At 32.7% G+C, this 17,475-nt stretch overlaps 1 protein-coding gene across 1 annotated transcript; it reads left to right on the top strand.

The window, feature by feature from the left end:
- The first annotated feature begins 2,485 nt into the window (after positions 1–2,485).
- On the top strand, positions 2,486–4,834 carry LOC7476875 (3-ketoacyl-CoA synthase 20). Its single transcript, XM_002307584.4, has 2 exons — positions 2,486–3,249; positions 3,836–4,834. Exons 1-2 carry the CDS (start codon positions 2,638–2,640, stop codon positions 4,634–4,636), a joined length of 1,413 nt encoding a protein of 470 aa, XP_002307620.3. The 5' UTR covers positions 2,486–2,637; the 3' UTR covers positions 4,637–4,834.
- The last annotated feature ends 12,641 nt before the right edge of the window (positions 4,835–17,475 follow it).

The following is a 17,475-nucleotide window of genomic DNA, read 5'->3' as shown; positions in this document are numbered from 1 at the left end:
AATTTTTAGGTTAACCCTTAACAGCACGTCATATAGCAAGCGTGGAAGGGATAAAATTTTCTGGAACAAGCCAGGCAAGCAGTGAGTTAAATTAGCTGGCATCCAGCCAAATGAGATTGATCGCAAGAAATTAAAGCGATCAACATCATGAAAAATTACGACCAAGGTGTGGTAGTTGAGAGCTGGGAGGGTACTAATAACTACGCAGTGCATGTGTGAACCATTTGAAGATATTTTTCCAGAACAAGAAAAGTTCCGTAACTCCGTATATTTGTGTTTCCAGAAACAGACGCTAAAAGCTAAAGTTGAAGGCAAGGAAAAGCAAATTAAGCAGAGCAATATCAAGGACCATTTTAGAAAGCTAGTCCCAGCGCCATGCAGGAGGGAGAAGAAGCCAACCCTGCTAGTCTGCTGCCACATTGAATACTGGCCGGTGAAGGATTTTAACCTCGCAAAGCTGTAATTAGCTAAGATCTCAAATCTTCCATGTCAATCAGTGCATCATTATCATTTAAATAATTCATTTTTATAATGGATTTCATAGTTTGAGGAGGTAAGGAGTCAAAAAACTACGTACGTGCGCTTCCACTCAGTTCATTCTGCAGTCCATACTCCAAACTCCATGTGCACGTGAATGTTTACTAATTATCCATAGCATTTCGTTTCGCTTTTCTTTTGTTAAGACTTAGCCCACGTAACGTTTCCTTTCCCTGATGAAAGATCCAGGATTGGGGTCCCATGCATTAGGTGCTAGTCTGTTATTATTTTTATCTTGTACTAACGTCATCCGAGAAAGAAAAAAAAAAAAAAACAGATCACGCGCTTAGGCGACGTCGTAGTAGTGTATGATTTAAAATTGTTTTTCATTAAAATAAATTAAAATATTTTTATTTTTAAATAAAAAAAAACAGATCACAGGTACGCTGATTGCTGAACCTCCACTTCCCAGCCAGCGTTCAAAAGATCCTTAAACCTAGTTATACGAAATAATTACGTATCATACCATCGTAGGATAGCACACACCGTGCCGCCCCTATTAAAATTTCAGAAGGTAGGTGTAGCCCCACATTCCGATACCCATTCCGATATCCATAGGCAGAACAGCTACCTAAATTTCAGTCTACATTAGCCACAAATCCAACCGACCAACCACCACTACTGCCACGAATACCCACATGCTCCTGAAGCATCCAAATTCCCTTTGCTCGCCCCATTCGTATTAACCTTAGCCGAACCTTCCTTTGGTCTTGTCCAATTCAAGCTCCCACACTTTTTTTTTTTTTTAAATCCTGGGTGTCCGGATCAGCTTATACGCATCACAACTAATTTCTAGATCCACTGAATATCCTATAAATTTAATAAACAGGTAAGACATCACAAGGAATGACAAACATGCACGTAACTCAAATCTAAAAAACATAAATAAGAAAAGCTCGAATCTAAATAACAAAAACATCTTGCCTCTATCACTAGACCACAAGCCTCGGTGCAGCTCCCGCACTTTAGTCACATGAAGAAGCCAGCATGGTTACCTTAGAATTCTCGATGCCCTGAGCAAAAGACAAATGACAGTTATAAACTTATAATAGAGATTGGGGAAATTGATTTGATTAACGTAATTTTTTATGTCAACTAATCAATCAGACTAGCGGTCTAATCATTGACCGAGACAAAACAGTAACCTGATTAATATTTTTTATTGCAAATCAATAATCTACCTTATTATTTTTTTATTCTTTTAAATAAAGACGTGGTTGATGTATCATCGTGTTTCATTTATGATATTTTTGTCTAAAATGAGCAAATATAAGGTGATGATATAATATTCTGCTACATGCGTGTGTGTGTTTACACACACACACATTTTAAGACTCATAATCTTATCAAACCCGAATTAATATAGAATTCATAAATTTTCTAAGCCTTATATTAGAAAATTAATTTATGTTTTTTTTCTTGTCATCTTTAACATAAAATATTAATATTAATATTAATATTATTTATATTTCTATGCCCTTAAATATATAAAAATATACAAAATAACTTATCACTTATCTCTTATTAACAATGTGTAAAAAATATTTATTCTTCATTAAATAATAAATAATATTTATTATTTTTTAATGTATATATTATAGATATTTTTTCTCATTAATATTATAATTAAATAAAACACTCCAATTCCATTTCTTCATACAAAAAAATTCATGAGTTATCCATGAATCTTTTAATGAAAAAAAATTCATATTTATTTATAGAGTTTCTCTATAATATGACTTAAGTTTAAATATTAAAGTGTTCTCAAATCTATTAAAAAAAACCTTTTATAATATTAGCTACAAATTATCATAATTAATGAAAATAAATTAGACTGGAACAAAAAAGATTAAGACTGCTTGATATTTTTGGGGACGGGGGATCTATTGCTGTTATTGGGCTTAGCTTGCATTACTAACTACTATATAAAGCCACACATGCACCATCCCCGATTCATGACATTTACTTGTTCATCTTTCGTAAAAAATAACTAGCTAGTTTTGATTTCCCAATCCTCAGTAATCTGTTTTAGAAACAAAACTGAAGAAGAAACAAACCCAAGTTAAACCTGAAAATAACACTTTCCACTGATCTCACACCATGTTTAGAATCACCATAGCATCAAATGATCTTCCAAAGTTCATCGCCAACCGCCTTAGTCTCTTCACCAACTTCATTGCGCCAGTACTTCTCTGCTTAACCTTGGCAATACTTCTGCTCTCAAAAATCTTCAAGTCAAAACCTTCACGGAAGGTTTTTTTATTAGATTTTGCATGTTACAAGCCTCCAGCCAGCCAAATGTGGAGCAAAGAACTCACAATGGAAAGAGCCAGGCACCACTTCACCAACTTGTCAGAGGAAGCTTTACTGTTCATGGAAAAAATTCTGGAGAAATCAGGGATTGGTCCGTCCACCTACTTGCCAGACGCATTTAGAAGCGAACAACCGAACGAATGCATGGAAGAGGTGAGGAAAGAGAGCGAGATGGTGATTTTTGGTGCTGTGGATGACATATTGGCAAAGACTGGAGTGAAGGGCGAGGATATAGGGATAGTGATAGTGAATTGTTGTATTTTTAATACGGTTCCATCTCTTTCTGCCATGATAATTAACAGGTACAAGCTAGGAGATAAGGTGGTCAGCTATAGTCTTAGCGGGATGGGTTGCAGTGCTGGGCTCGCAGCTATAGGCCTTGCCAAACAGCTGCTCCAGGTTGGTCTATTTTCTACTCTATATATATTTATGGATGGTTCTTACTATATGCTGCCCATGGTTTCTGTTCACAACAATATACGATACTTAGCACTGGCCTGTGCCCTAATTTTTTTTTTCCAGAAAAAAACATCCAGCCCAAAAATTAGATTAAAGACTTGGGATAATCAACCTAAAACTAAAAGGAAGGGAAAAACTAAAGAAAGAAAATCCACTGTTCCATCTTTATTTCTGTTGATAAAAGTTTTTGATCTTTTGACTACAAAATCCAATTGCTAACAATTTCATGTCTAGCTTAAGGAGTAGTGAACAGATCCAAGAGGGCTCACGTGAGAAGTTGAAATTGTAAATTTGTTTCATTTCCACAGGCCGTGATTAACAAAACTCTCCTATCTATCTTTGTGGAGTCCTAGACTCCTAGACAATTGTGTTGTAAATTTCTGGGCCGAAACCTGTGTGTCAATCAATCAGACAGTCTGTCTTGCACGAGTTGCCTTACGTTAAATAACGAATTCTTTCTGTTGATGTGATTCTTGATTTAGTTAGCTTGGGATGCTTAGTGGTAACGATTGTAATGTGGGGTCAGGTACACAGAAATTCCTACGCTCTGGTGGTGAGCACAGAGAACATCACCGGAAACCGCTACCTGGGTAAGGATCGTTCTATGATCTTGATCAACTGCCTATTCCGTGTTGGTGGGGCAGCCGTCCTCCTCTCAAACAAGCCATCGGATCGCCATGCTGCCAAGTATCAGCTCATCCACGCCGTCCATACCAACACAGCTGCTTCTGACCTATCCTACAACTGCATTTCAAGTGCCGAAGACGCAGAAGGACTCGTGGGTGTCGCAATTACCAAGAGTCTCATGCCAGTAGCCATCAAGACCATTGAAGCCAACTTAACCACACTAGGCCACCTAGTCCTTCCCATATCAGAAAAGATCCTTTTCATCGCAAATTACATTGCTAGGCATTTCAACCTGGAAAAGATCAAACCGTACGTCCCTGATTTCATGAAGGCCATTGACCACATCGTCACTCACGTTGGTGGCCAACCTGTGCTCGATGAAGTGGAGAGAAGCCTGAAGTTAAGTAAAAATGATATGGAAGCTTCAAGAATGACTTTGTACAGGTTTGGCAACACTTCTTCTAGTTCAGTGTGGTATGGGCTGGCATATACTGAGGCTAAGGGCAGGATTAAGAAAGGTGATCGTGTGTGGCAGATTGCATTTGGATCTGGGTTCAAGTGTAATAGTTTGATCATGAAAGCAATGAGGGATGTTGATCTTGAGGAAAAGAATCCTTGGAGTGATGAGATTGATGGGTTTCCCGTAGCCCTGATGAGCTCTGATGGGACCTTTCCATTTGATTTTAAACCATCCAAATAGATATGATCATGATGACAGCGGGCCGGATCGGAGCCCATTAATTATTGCCAGTTTAATTTGTCCTCACCTTCGTCCCCTTTTAAGGTTGTTGGGTTTCATTCCTCTCGCACAAACGTGTTCTGCCTCGTAGCACTTAAAAGTTTGAAATTGCCAAGGTTGTTTTGTTATCAATAAAATAAAAGTTTCTTTTTTTTCTTATTTATATTTCTTGTTATCATGGAGTTACACAGCGACCCTGAACCGGTCTCGAATCCAATTTTTCACTACTTGTTTCGGAAAATATCTATAAATGGTCCCACACCCGCACTTAATAATATATATTTTCTTATTTTTTTATATTAATATATCAAAACCATTAAATTATTAGCATATTAAATCATATTTCTCCACGTTACAGGATCAAATCTTCTATACACAGCAAAAAAAACAATAAACTAATCGATTTTTTGAATTTGATAAAGGGGGTTTTATATATTTTTTTTTTGAGGAAAAGTAATGCTAAAAAATAAGGGTATGTTAATCTACTGGAAATAATAAATAAGGGCAACTAAGTAAAAAGGAAGAAGCAATCACGAAGGATATTTTAATTTATGAATTGACATTTAATGATACAAGCACCGATCTTTTAGTGAGCTCGAATGAGGTGTAAGGTCCATCGTTTTGATATCGAATCCTGCATTCAGTGGAAGCATCATTAATTTTCAAATGGAACAACTTAAAATATATTTTAATAATTAATTAATATATGCTGTGTAATTTGGTGATAGATTTATTATTTTACCAAGTAGAATTAATCATGCTTTAGTGATATAATGATGGGCTAATTAACACGGAAGATTTGAGATTTTAGCTAATTACTGTTTTGCGAGGTTTAAAATATGGTGAGCGGACTAGCAGGGTTGGCTTCCTCTCACTGCTGCACGGCACCGGGACTTGTGCTTTCTAAAATGGTGCTTGATGCTTCGCTTTTGCTTGCCTTCAACTTTAAGCTTTCAGCGTCTATTTGTTATGACACGAGTGAATGGGGATGCCCAACGACCATAAACTGGCCTTGAATTTAAATTTTCACTGCTTGTTTTTGGAAAATATCTATAAATGGTCCCACACACGCACTGCATAGATATAGGTACCCTCCCAACTCTCGTCTATAGACTGGCTCTATTCATAAATTTACAAGATGGTGATCAACCTTGGTTGTTTGGATGCCAGCTAATTTAACAAACTGGTTGATTTAGTATTCATTATATTTTTTTTTTACCGTTACGCCTAGGGGCTGGAATAATTTTTTTTTAATCTTACAAAAATATAAACATGTTAGGGAAGTTAAAATTTTGATGTATAATGAATGAAATACTTTTAAAATATTTAAATTGTATATATATATTTTTAAAATATTGAGACAACGATATATTAAATCAACTATGGTCAACAATAGATAGCCCGTGAAACTCGCAATCTGAGATGTGCGATCATGATAAATCATGGAAGCAATTTTGAAACTAATTAAATAACCCAATTAATTGAACGAATCAAGCAAACATGAATGAATTTTCTAAATTTCAGTTAATCTTTTAGAATTGCAACATGTGAAATCCTAAACTCAGGCTCAATCATGAAGTTCAATTTTTAACTAATTTATGTTTAAGGATAAAATTTTAAAAAAATCAATTTAAAAAACTTGTCAAGGTAGAAAAATAATAATAAAATGAGGATCATATCTGATAGATAAAAAATAAAGGATGAAATCGCAAAAGAAAATCAATTTTATAAATCATCTCAAATTAAAAAAAAACCAGTAAAAAAACCGAGGATGGAATCTAAGATATGAAAAAAATTGAAGGATGGTAAAATTAAAAATAATTCTCAAATTGGAAAAAATTTATAAGAAAAATGCAATCAAAACATAAAAAATATATATATTTTTAATATTTTTAATTTATTCTTATATAATTTCATCACATTTATCTATGTTTTTTTTTAATCATATATAAAATACTCAGATTTTACTTGAATGTTTAATTTCAATGGTTTTTTTTAAATGAATAATGCTTTTAATTTACAAAATATCTTGATATTAGATTGGTATTATGATAGTCTATTTTTTTTTATCATGTTATTATATAAAAGATACTTTCAAAAAACATAAAGTCAAGTTATTTGTTTTTAAATTTAATTAACTAATTTGATGAGAATATCAAAACAAAATATTTCTATAACCTAAATATATTTCTTACATCTAAAATTTTTTAAGTCCAATACGCGACAATAGCACGGGGAATAACCTAGAATTCAGTCAATTTACTAATTATTCATAGTACCTCGGTTCGCTTTTCTATTGTTAAGCGAGCCCATGTAATGTTTCCTTTCCTGATAAAAACATCAAGGATGGTGGCCACATGCATTAGGTGCTTGTCTGTTGTTGTTTTTCATCTTGCACTAACGTCATCCAAGCCAAAACAAACAAACAAACAAATAAAATCACACGCTTAAGAGCAATGCTACTCCAGTCATATTTTGACATCGCATGTCGGTGAGGCCCCGATCTGGTGCATGACTAAGATGGTGCACCTCGAAAGACAAAACTAATCCACCCCACGGTTCCCTCTGCGATGAGAGGACGCTGATTGCTGAACCTCCACTCCTCAACAGGCGTTCAGAGGATCCAGAAGCTAAAATAGTAGCAATACTAAAATTTCAGAAAAGAATCCCTCCAGTGTTTCTCGTGGACCTGAAGACCGCTGATTGGGCCTTTCCATATGACTCTAAACCATCCAAAAAAATATGATTATGATGATAGTGGGCTGGATCGGAGCCCATTATTTGTTGCCAATTTCATTTGTTACCCCCCACCGTCCCCTTTAAGGTCGCTGGATTTCATTCCTGTCGCAAAAAGCATGACAGTTTGAAATTGACAAGGTCCTTCTGTTATCTCCAAAAGCTTATGGGTATCTAAGCTATTACATTGACACCGACTGAAATGTTAGATTCGAAGACAGATCAAGGCTCGGCTTAGCGTTGTTTGCACGCTATTGTTACGCAATTACATTAACACGTGTGCTACAAATGGAAGCCGTTAATAACAATACTCGCCATTATTGATAATAAACAGAACCACCACTGTCTACTTTCTTTTGCATAATAGAATCGCCTTGGTTTGTATAGTTTTGCTGGATGAATATTATTACTTTTATACAAAAAATCAGTCGATTGTAGCGTTATAATTACACTGGTGACTCAAATAGTAATCCTAGACCAGTTAAGATTGATCAAGTCAAACAACAGATTAGTTTTTATAGAATTCTTAAGTGTTCATTGTTGATAAATAAACGACTGACAAGTTTATTTTGATCATATCAAACAATTGAGTAGTTCATGTAAAATTTTAATTTTAACATATTAACCTAGATGAATTCTTAGATCTTTTATCTTAGATTTTATCATATAATTTTTTGATTTTTTAATTTTTTAAATGCATGCATAATAAAGTGTGTTAGTTTATTTTAATTATGCTATAAAATAGGGTATAAATATTTACATGAGTATTAAAATGAACACTTAATCTAAGTTTTCACTTTGTTTTTTTCTTGGACTTCCTAATAAATATTTTCATGAAATCTATTATGCTTGTTGACATATTCTTTGAATAAATCTGTTTAAAATTTATTTTTAACAAGGGATATTATTAATTTATTTTTTATTTTATTATTATCATCAAAATATATAAAAAAATAAATATTTGGCTTAAAGGTTAACAATAAATATGTATAGATGTAGTAGTGTAAATAAATAGTAATATACTATAGTCAAAACAATGACTTGATAATGGAATGGCACTAATTATATAAGTGATGGTTGTCACCGGCGACATCAAAGCAAACTATATGCAAAAATAGGTAAAGATAAAGTTGTTACCTAAATGTATTCGAAATAAAAAACCCTTACCGATCTTTAAAAGATTTAAGGTAAGATAAGAGATGGATTATATAATATAAAATATAAAAATTATTTTATATATTTTATTTAAGACAAGTTATATTGTTGATTTAGTCCAAATAATAAGTAATTAATGGGCATGGGCCTATTCTAGATTATATACTCACGCTCAATAAGCCCATGTAACATCTTGTTGATTTAGTCAAAATTCACTCACAACGTAATAAAAAAAACAACACAAAAATCACATATTAACATAATCTAAACTTGTATTTGTCAATTTAAATACCCCATCATTAACATCTAAAGATAGAAGCTGATAATAATTGATGTAATCCTGATTAAATACTTAAAATACATGACATCTTATACATCACAACAATTATAAACAAAAAAGAACAATAAATAAATCTTGAGGGGTGTAGTTTACTAATCAGTCTCTAGATTTGCTTCTTAAAGATCACCGGTTCGAGTTTCACAAACCTCAGGGTCATTGGACGCTTACATGGTCGTTAACTTCAGGACCCGTGAGATTAGTCGAGGTACACGTAAACTGGCCTGAATACCTACATTAATAATAAAAAAAAAAAACTACAAATATGCACTCTCTTTATTGTTTGGTCTTCTTTCTCTTTATATTTGTTTTTATACTAGTAGTACTGTCATTAACTGGAGGTGAGGTGAAATGATGGTGCACTGTTTTTGGTCGAAGTGGAAAAAGTTTGTCGGTTGAAGAAGAAAACTAGCGAAGGTGGCTCGGGTTGGAGAAGAAAAATGTTGGAGGTGTTGGCTACTATGACAGGTGTTGTTACCGACAGAGAAAAAGGTTCTTAATAGTAGAGACATAATCTGTGGGTGGTGGTGCTAGGGTGATTGTCAAAAAAGGTATGGTGGCTAGGGTTTTTTTGACAGAGGAGGGAAAATATGGGTTTTTTTCTTTCTCTTTTTCTTTCCGCTTCTCTGCATGTTTTTTCATTTCTTTTTCTTTATTTTCTTTAATTCTTTCTCTTTCTCTATCTATTTTGCTGCACCCCTTTTCAATTTCTTTCACTCCATTTTGTTCTTCCCTAAGATCCCCCCTCCCCCCTCTTATTCAACCCCCCTCAAATCTTTTTTTTCTACCAAGTTTTTTCTTCCCTCAAATTTTTGCTCTCACTTTTTTTTGTGGACACACCTCCTCTCCCTGATTTTGTTATGGGTCCCCTTTATTTATACCCCTATGTATAGTTTGTTTTTTTATTTTGTATTTGGTATTGCGGTAATTTTTATGATTGTAGTTTGAAAAAAGTTATTTTATAAAAAGTACTATTTATTGAGGTTAGTTTGGTATTTCTATATGTTTTGTTAAAACTGTGGTTGAAATCGAGGTTGAATAAAAATAGTTTAATGTGTTTGGTTAAACATGCTTTTCAAATTGAAGTTATAAAATAATTAAAAAAGATATATATTAATATTGATGATTTTTAATTTAAATATTATAGATTTAACTACCATTATTACATCATTAAATAAATAATATTTTATATCAAATATTTTTTATTATTCCATTAAATTATCTACAATTTCATCATGTATGAAATTCATTTGATAAGTACAATAGTTTCCATGGTTTTTTGAGTGTGCAACAAAATTAGGTAAAATATCATCAGAAACAAAATTAGAATTGCGATTAAATTACACAAATACTACGTCATCATGCGATATTCTTCTAATTTATGTAGTGTTATTAAATAATATTAAACACTAGTTTTTCGAGTAAAATATAATTTTAAAAAAATAATTTTTTTTAATATGAGTAATTATAATTATGGCATTTTTAACATAACTAATTATAATTATGGCATTTTTTTAATATAAGTAATTATAATAATGGAATTTTAAAAAAATAATTTTTTTAATATGAGTAATTATAATTATGGCATTTTTTAATATAAGTAATTATAATTATGGCATTTTTTTAATATAAGTAATTATAATCATGGAATTTTAAAAAAATAATTTTTTTTTATATATATAATTATAATCATGACACTGTTCACACGAACAGTGCCAGGTGAATTAATTCATCTGGGCACTGTTCATTTTTTGGAGTGAACAATGCCTGAGTGAATTATAATTCACTTGGTTTGCAGTCTCACGAACCGTGGTTTCAATTAAAAAAAAACATGGATCCCATATGAAAAGTCAATTACATTTTAATATTACTAAACATATGTTTACGCGGTGAGCTTTTAAAAACAGAAGCTATCGCGTAAACAAACACCCACAGTCCTCTCATCTTCTCTCTCTCTTTTTTTTTTTTTATGATTATCTCTATACTTTTAAGTTGCTTGGGGAAGGGGGTAGAAATTTTCATATTAGTCCCTCATCCAATACTAATATGAAAAGTAGATATAGACTGTTCCATTATAACTCTAATTATTAACGAATATTTATTATTTTAGCACGCCCTGCATTTAATACTCCATATCTAGCTAAATAAATTAAAACCCCAAATAAATAAAAAGAAGTAATATATATGCTACAAATATTTAATTATTTCTTCTTATCAAGACTTGCTTATTGTAATGGGAGCCAAAAACAGTGTTTGATAATTGATTGTTATAGATTTCTTGTGCTGTACTTGCAAAAATTTAAGACAAATAAATATTATTTTTGAGATGTAGAATGATCAATGAAAACTATTAATTTTAAAAATAAGTCCAATGACATTTTTTATCAATTAATTTAATTTTATAATTCTCCTAACCAGCAGCGACAGTGATTTCCCGAAATAGCCTTTGAAATGATTGGCTTCCCTTGGAACGAAGAAAAAATAATGGCATCACCAGAACCACAATTTAGATCATGACTTTTATGGAAGAGGAAGCGTAGCTTTAAGAGTTCTGAAAGGTTCTCCATCAAGCAACGTCAAAATTGATGGCTGGGTTAATTCTTTTACTGTTTAATAACGTCTTTGGCAGCCGGCAGCTTAAAATTTTGCTTTTTAAAAAATATTTTTTAATTATTTTAATACATTGATATTAATAATAATTTTTTTAATATATTTTCAAATAAAAATTATATTAAAAAATAATTGTTATTACAATACAAAACACGGTATCCCACTTGCTTTATTTGTTAGTTCCCTTTATTCAAATTTGAAAAATTACAACAAATCTGCCATGATTGAAAGGAAAAGAAAGAATGTAAAGACAGTGGGAGATGGTTTTTCTAGGTGTGAGGTCAAGGTTTGGCTCTTTCAGGATGAACCAACTTTTGCCTAACAGGGAATTAAAAGAGAATAGAACGTTTTTTTTATGATTACCTACTGTTTCTTTGGCTCCTTTCCTTTTGCTGGGATGCCTCTCACGGATCTTGGCGGTGCTCTACAGGGTTTGACCTTGCCATATATATCCTTCTCAAGGCACATATGTATTATTTTCTTGCTTATCTGCTTAATTTAAACATGGAGAGATTGGATGCTCAAGATTAATGGGCTATTTATCAATGAAGAAATTTGCAGTTTAGCCGAGGGAAAAAACAAAACCCAGTTCCTCGACAAGGAGAAAAGGGAAAGTCTTTAATCAATCGATCTTGGGCAGGCCGTCCGTCCGTCCTCGGTCCCGTTGTAAAGCTGAAGGAATTAGCATCTATTCTTTGGATTGCTTAAATGCTTCAACTAAGACTCAGAATCATCAAATCTGCATTTTATAAAGGTTGTCTCTGTATGTATATTCGGTGGCCATGGACTTTCAAGCCGGCCATCCTCTCGTACAAGCAATTAATATTCCCTACTTTGGAGCTACCTTGGGCTGCAAGAAATAGCGAGAGCTTGGATTCAGATTCCTAAAGTAACAGTGCTTCCCTTCTGTCAATTGTCAGCCATCAAAAGAAATCGACACCGAATAGCGAAATCATCTACTCTTTCATCCTCCGAATAGATAGATGACTATGCCCAGTCCAAGGGCACACTCTATTTACAACTGTTTTTAAACACAGTCCGTCCAACTAAGATCTAATCAGAGCTAAGTTTTAAATTAAATTTAGTCAAAATTAACCGACTCGTAATCCAATTAAAATTTAATTTGATTATTGTATTTTTTTAAATAATATCTTTTTATTGGCAACGAATTGATAAAGGTGGGATTTGAACGAGAGATTTCCCCCCTCTCATTTTTGCAAGAATACTAATTAATTAAAAGCTAAATATTTGAAAAAAACATTAAATAGTACTCTAAATTTATTGTTAATTGACTCATGGACATAAAAATATTAAATTCTATATTAGTTAGTTCTGGGAACGTATGTCAACCCCACATCACTGGCAAGTAGCATATCATATGCATGATATATACCATTGTACAAAAATAGCATGAAACGACAGCAGAGATTAAAGTTTTTGGTTGGTTTTTATTCAGATTTTGAAAGGCATGCCAGCAGGAACAATCTTTTAAAGAAATTAACATATTTAATTAAAAATATTAATGAAATAGCACAATTAATTTTTTTTTTAACCAAAGCCGTCTAAAGATGAAGGATGACCTACCTATTTTTTGACAACAAATGTGGACTACTTGTATTATCATTGATGATTTTTTTTGATATTGTTGGATTCTTGTTAATTTTTTTATGGTGTTGGTGATATCATAACTAGAACTTTAAAATATTTTTATTGATTTTATTATTTTTTTATTATTTTTCTGTGTTCATTGGATATATATATATATATATATAACTTATTTCTGTTTAGAATAACGATACATTTTAAAAAATATCCAATAAACAGAGAAAAATAATTAAAAACATAATAAAATCATTAGAGATATTTATATATATATATATATATATCTGTGATACCTCTTAAAAAAATGCGCTGGAAACCAAAAAAGGCAACAGGAACATGTGTGAAAAGTTAAAAGGTACGAACCAAACAGAAAATGCAATGAGAATAGTGTGATGATAACTTTTCTTTTTCCAGTGGAGGTGGTCCAAAAAAAGTGACAGAAAATGCATTCATAGCACGAAGGAGCAGCACTGGTATGCGAATGCTATATATCAGTTGTGAAACTCTCGTATCCTTCGCACCACCGACACGAACCAGTCAACTCTGGTACCCTTTTTTGTAATATTTAATCTTCTATTAATTAAAACTGCACTAATTACTAATTTAATTTAATTGATTCACCTAGCATGGCATTAATTTACTGGATGAATTAATGCATCGAGCTTTTCCTTAATCCTATTAAAGTAAAAGGGTTAGCTGGATTCTAGGGTTAAAGGAGGGACGGGACACTCATTAGAGTAATTACATTCAGAAATTACTAGTAAATATACTGTAGGAATAAAAAAAAGGTATGATATAGACCTTATGATAGCCAGCTTGCTCACTGCAAATCCTTCATTTGGACATGATATCATGTTTCCATTTATGAGATTTGGTACGTAATGTAGAAGTGGATGGTAAGATTATGTTTTCATTTATGTTCTAGCTAGCTAGGTTATAGATTGAACTTTTCTTTTTTATTTTTAAATTATTTTAAAATATTTTTAAAATACAAAACTAAACGAGCTCTTAAAACATATGCATATATCACCGTAAAAACTATAAGGTGTTTATCAGCGTTACTTCACAGTTTTTAAAATCATAATTACACTGGATGCATGTGGAAGAAGTCAAGAAACATATATTACTTTAGAAAAGTTAATTATTATATATAATATATGCATTAATTCCATCACCTGTTTCATGCGTAAGCCTGCGCATGTGCTTCTGCTTAATTTACCCCCCTTTCCCCCCCTTTTGAACCACTAGTTTTGGTGTTACTAACTCTTACATTTAATTTAAATTACATGTGACATATATATCACACATTTTAAGTAAAAATAATGAGGGGAAAGGCCATGAGAAGGAATTTAATATATTGCTGATATAACGTTTTAAATAGCATAAATATGGTTTTTTTATACGGATTTCAACGAAAAAAATCATTTCAATAAACTATTTGTGCTTTAATACATTTAATATTAATATTTTTAGTTGTTTCTTAAGAAAAACATTGAGAAAAGTTGTGAAGATTAAATAAGTAGTTTTTATATAATAATTTTTAATGCTTTTGGCTTTTCTACGACAAAGTAGTCATTTTGGCTCTTCATTTGATTATTGGCTTTTCATTTGCCTCTTGTATTCAGAGACGGAACCAGGGGAGGCAAGCAGGGCCGGCCCTGCAAAATATTTTAGATTTTTTAATTATTTAGTGTTTATATGTCTTATATATATATATGAATTCTTTTGTTTTTTTTTAATCTATATCGATGTTGCATTAACGAGGTGGTTGCATTGAGAGAGAGAGAGAGGAGCGGTGGTTGTATGTAAGGTAACAGACCGGGGAAAGACAATTCTACTCCTATTGATCTGCTCTCTAATTCAGCAATTTGGATTTGAGTCACAAAATTCATTACTAACACAGAGGAAATCTAATGTAGAGTAGGAAAGCAGGGTAGGCCACGTGGCTGTCCGGATACGATTCAACTCTTAAATAGAAATCATGGGTCTTAAGGAAGGTTTCGGATACAATTGTCAAACATGGAATCCACAAACTTGGCAATTTGTCACTCCCACCATGAGAGGAGGGAGAGAAAGGTTTAATTATAAAAGACATAACAGGAGGAAGGTTTTCGTAATGCAAGATGGACATGGCTTAAGCACTTGCTTTTCGTGTATCGCGCGGCAAAAGACCTCATGATCACAAAAATATATAGCAAAATACTTTTTTGTATAAATGATGGATATTAGGAGCGGCCCACCTGCATACGCCTATATTTTACAACTTGCAATTATTTATCTGCGATATAAAAGCGCAAAAAAAAAGGAGGAAAAATATAAATCAAAAGGAAAAAAAGAGCTTCCTTTAGTTTGTGCAATTCCCCAAATATATTTACAATATTTTTTAATTTTATATATATATATATATAATATTGTTTTATATGGTTTTTTAACTTGCCAGCACAAATCGCGTTAAAAAAATACATGTTAAACCGCATAAACAAACACTACAGTTCATGCTAGGCACAAAGACGACAAAATTTGGTTCATGCTAGCAAGAGCTGTGGGTGTGTGTTAATGGTAAATGTGATAGTAGTTATTTTTTAAAATATTTTATTTTTGTTTAAAAATATATTAAAATAATATTTTTTTATTTTTAAAAATTTATTTTAACCTCGTCACATCAAAACTATAAAAAAATAAAAAAATAAATAAATTTTAACCAATCTCTATGCTCCCAAGCACGGGCGAACCATATTGCGTACAGCCAAGGCAAGTTGCACTGGACTAGCGATTCAAATTCAGCAGCCCTCGTGGGAGTCGATTCTTTGCGATGGGAAAGAAATTGTTTTTACTGTCTTGCTTAAAAAAGAAAAAGAAAAAGAAAAAGAAAAAGAAAAGGGTTTTAAGTTCATTAGTCAAGGTAATTACGAGGTGAAACTGACAATTCTTACAAAAGGATTTACTTTCGCCTTCCCAACTACAGTATCCAACAACGGATAAGGGTACATTAGTCAGCCTCTTGAAATTTAAGTACTTCAAAGCACCACTGTCTGCCGTCACAAGCCACTTTCATTTGGTGACTCTGCACTAGAAGACTGTTTAATTTGTCAATGTTTCTTCAGGCACACACAGCATAAATCATGTTTCCTTGTGGCTAAAAAGAGGGTTTTAACACAAAAATTAGTAAAACCAAGAAAAATAAATTAGAATTGAAGTGTTCATGAACTTCTTGAAAGGAAAATCTATTCACGTCAGCATTCAAAACAAGCCTTTTGGGCCGACCACATCTTTTATTACAGACAGTTTTTATGAAGGATAATGAAATATATCTAAGCTCTCTGCTTGCACGACAAGAACATATTCATTCTGAGGATCCAGCTCATGCATCCCCGCATGGCTCCAGGAGCAATGTTCACTTCACAAGCAACGGTGAAAATATAGTCGCAATTCATTTTCTCCTATTCCAAACGGAACCAATCCAATCCAATCCACAAACCAATCAAGCAGACTGGAGAATAGTCGCAATGCATCGTCACACAGATGCTAAATTCGTAGATATGAAGGCAAAATATTATACATTGACCTTGATAGTTGAAAATAACCAAATCCAATCCTAGTTACAAACCTGTAAGTCTTCATCCCTTCTCCTCTTAATCCTCGTCTAGATCATCAAGCACTGATCATCAAACCATAGAGAATAAAAAGAGTCGAGAGCGCTTGTATGGTCAAAAGGGTAGTGGAGTAACCAACTCATTTACCAAGCCCACACGGCAAAGAAAAATACCAACCACCCATGACCAATTGCTCTCCTCTCTGCCGAGATTCCACAACAAGCAACTACTGTGATATGAATGAGACTAATAAACTGTCACGCACTAATCAGAATATCTAATTCAAAAGAAGAGCTTCATTGCTCAAGAATACAAGAATACAAGAATAATTAGAGTAAATAAAATAAAAACATTGAATAAGAAAACAGAGAGCCATGTGGCTGGGCTATTAAAAATGGTTTTCTTTCAGTCTTCACCTCACGCAGCTCGAGAAAGCACGAGTCTATTCTCTCTTCATCATCAAATTCTGTTCTGCTTGCCTTCAAGAAAAACATACAAAATCACCAATAGATAACATATGACGGATTGAAAAACAGAGAAATAAAAAAGGGAGATTACCCTTTTTCTCTTGTTACTTTTTTTTTATTGCACTGGAGTAAAGATCCCCTTCTCTGTGAGAACTTGAAGAAGATTACAAGATAAACCGACAATGGATGGGAACAAAATATAAAATCAATTGAACCTCATCTGATATATATATATATATATATAAACACTATACTCTAAATAAGGAGCTTAGAAACAGGGAGAGGATTAACAAAAAATAC

The sequence above is a fragment of the Populus trichocarpa genome, chromosome 5, assembly GCF_000002775.5.
Source record: "Populus trichocarpa isolate Nisqually-1 chromosome 5, P.trichocarpa_v4.1, whole genome shotgun sequence".
Classification (NCBI taxonomy): domain Eukaryota; kingdom Viridiplantae; phylum Streptophyta; class Magnoliopsida; order Malpighiales; family Salicaceae; genus Populus; species Populus trichocarpa.
Note: the sequence above shows the minus strand (reverse complement) of the source record. Positions and strands in the feature narration are given on the sequence as shown.

What these genes read in the sequence shown, in the direction of transcription:
- LOC7476875 (XM_002307584.4), top strand. Translation starts at nt 2,638, where the DNA reads ATGTTTAGAATCACCATAGCATCAAATGATCTTCCAAAGTTCATCGCC. An exon ending in TTGCCAAACAGCTGCTCCAG is followed by an intron (nt 3,250 to 3,835) that starts GTTGGTCTATTT and finishes ATGTGGGGTCAG; the next exon opens with GTACACAGAAATTCCTACGC.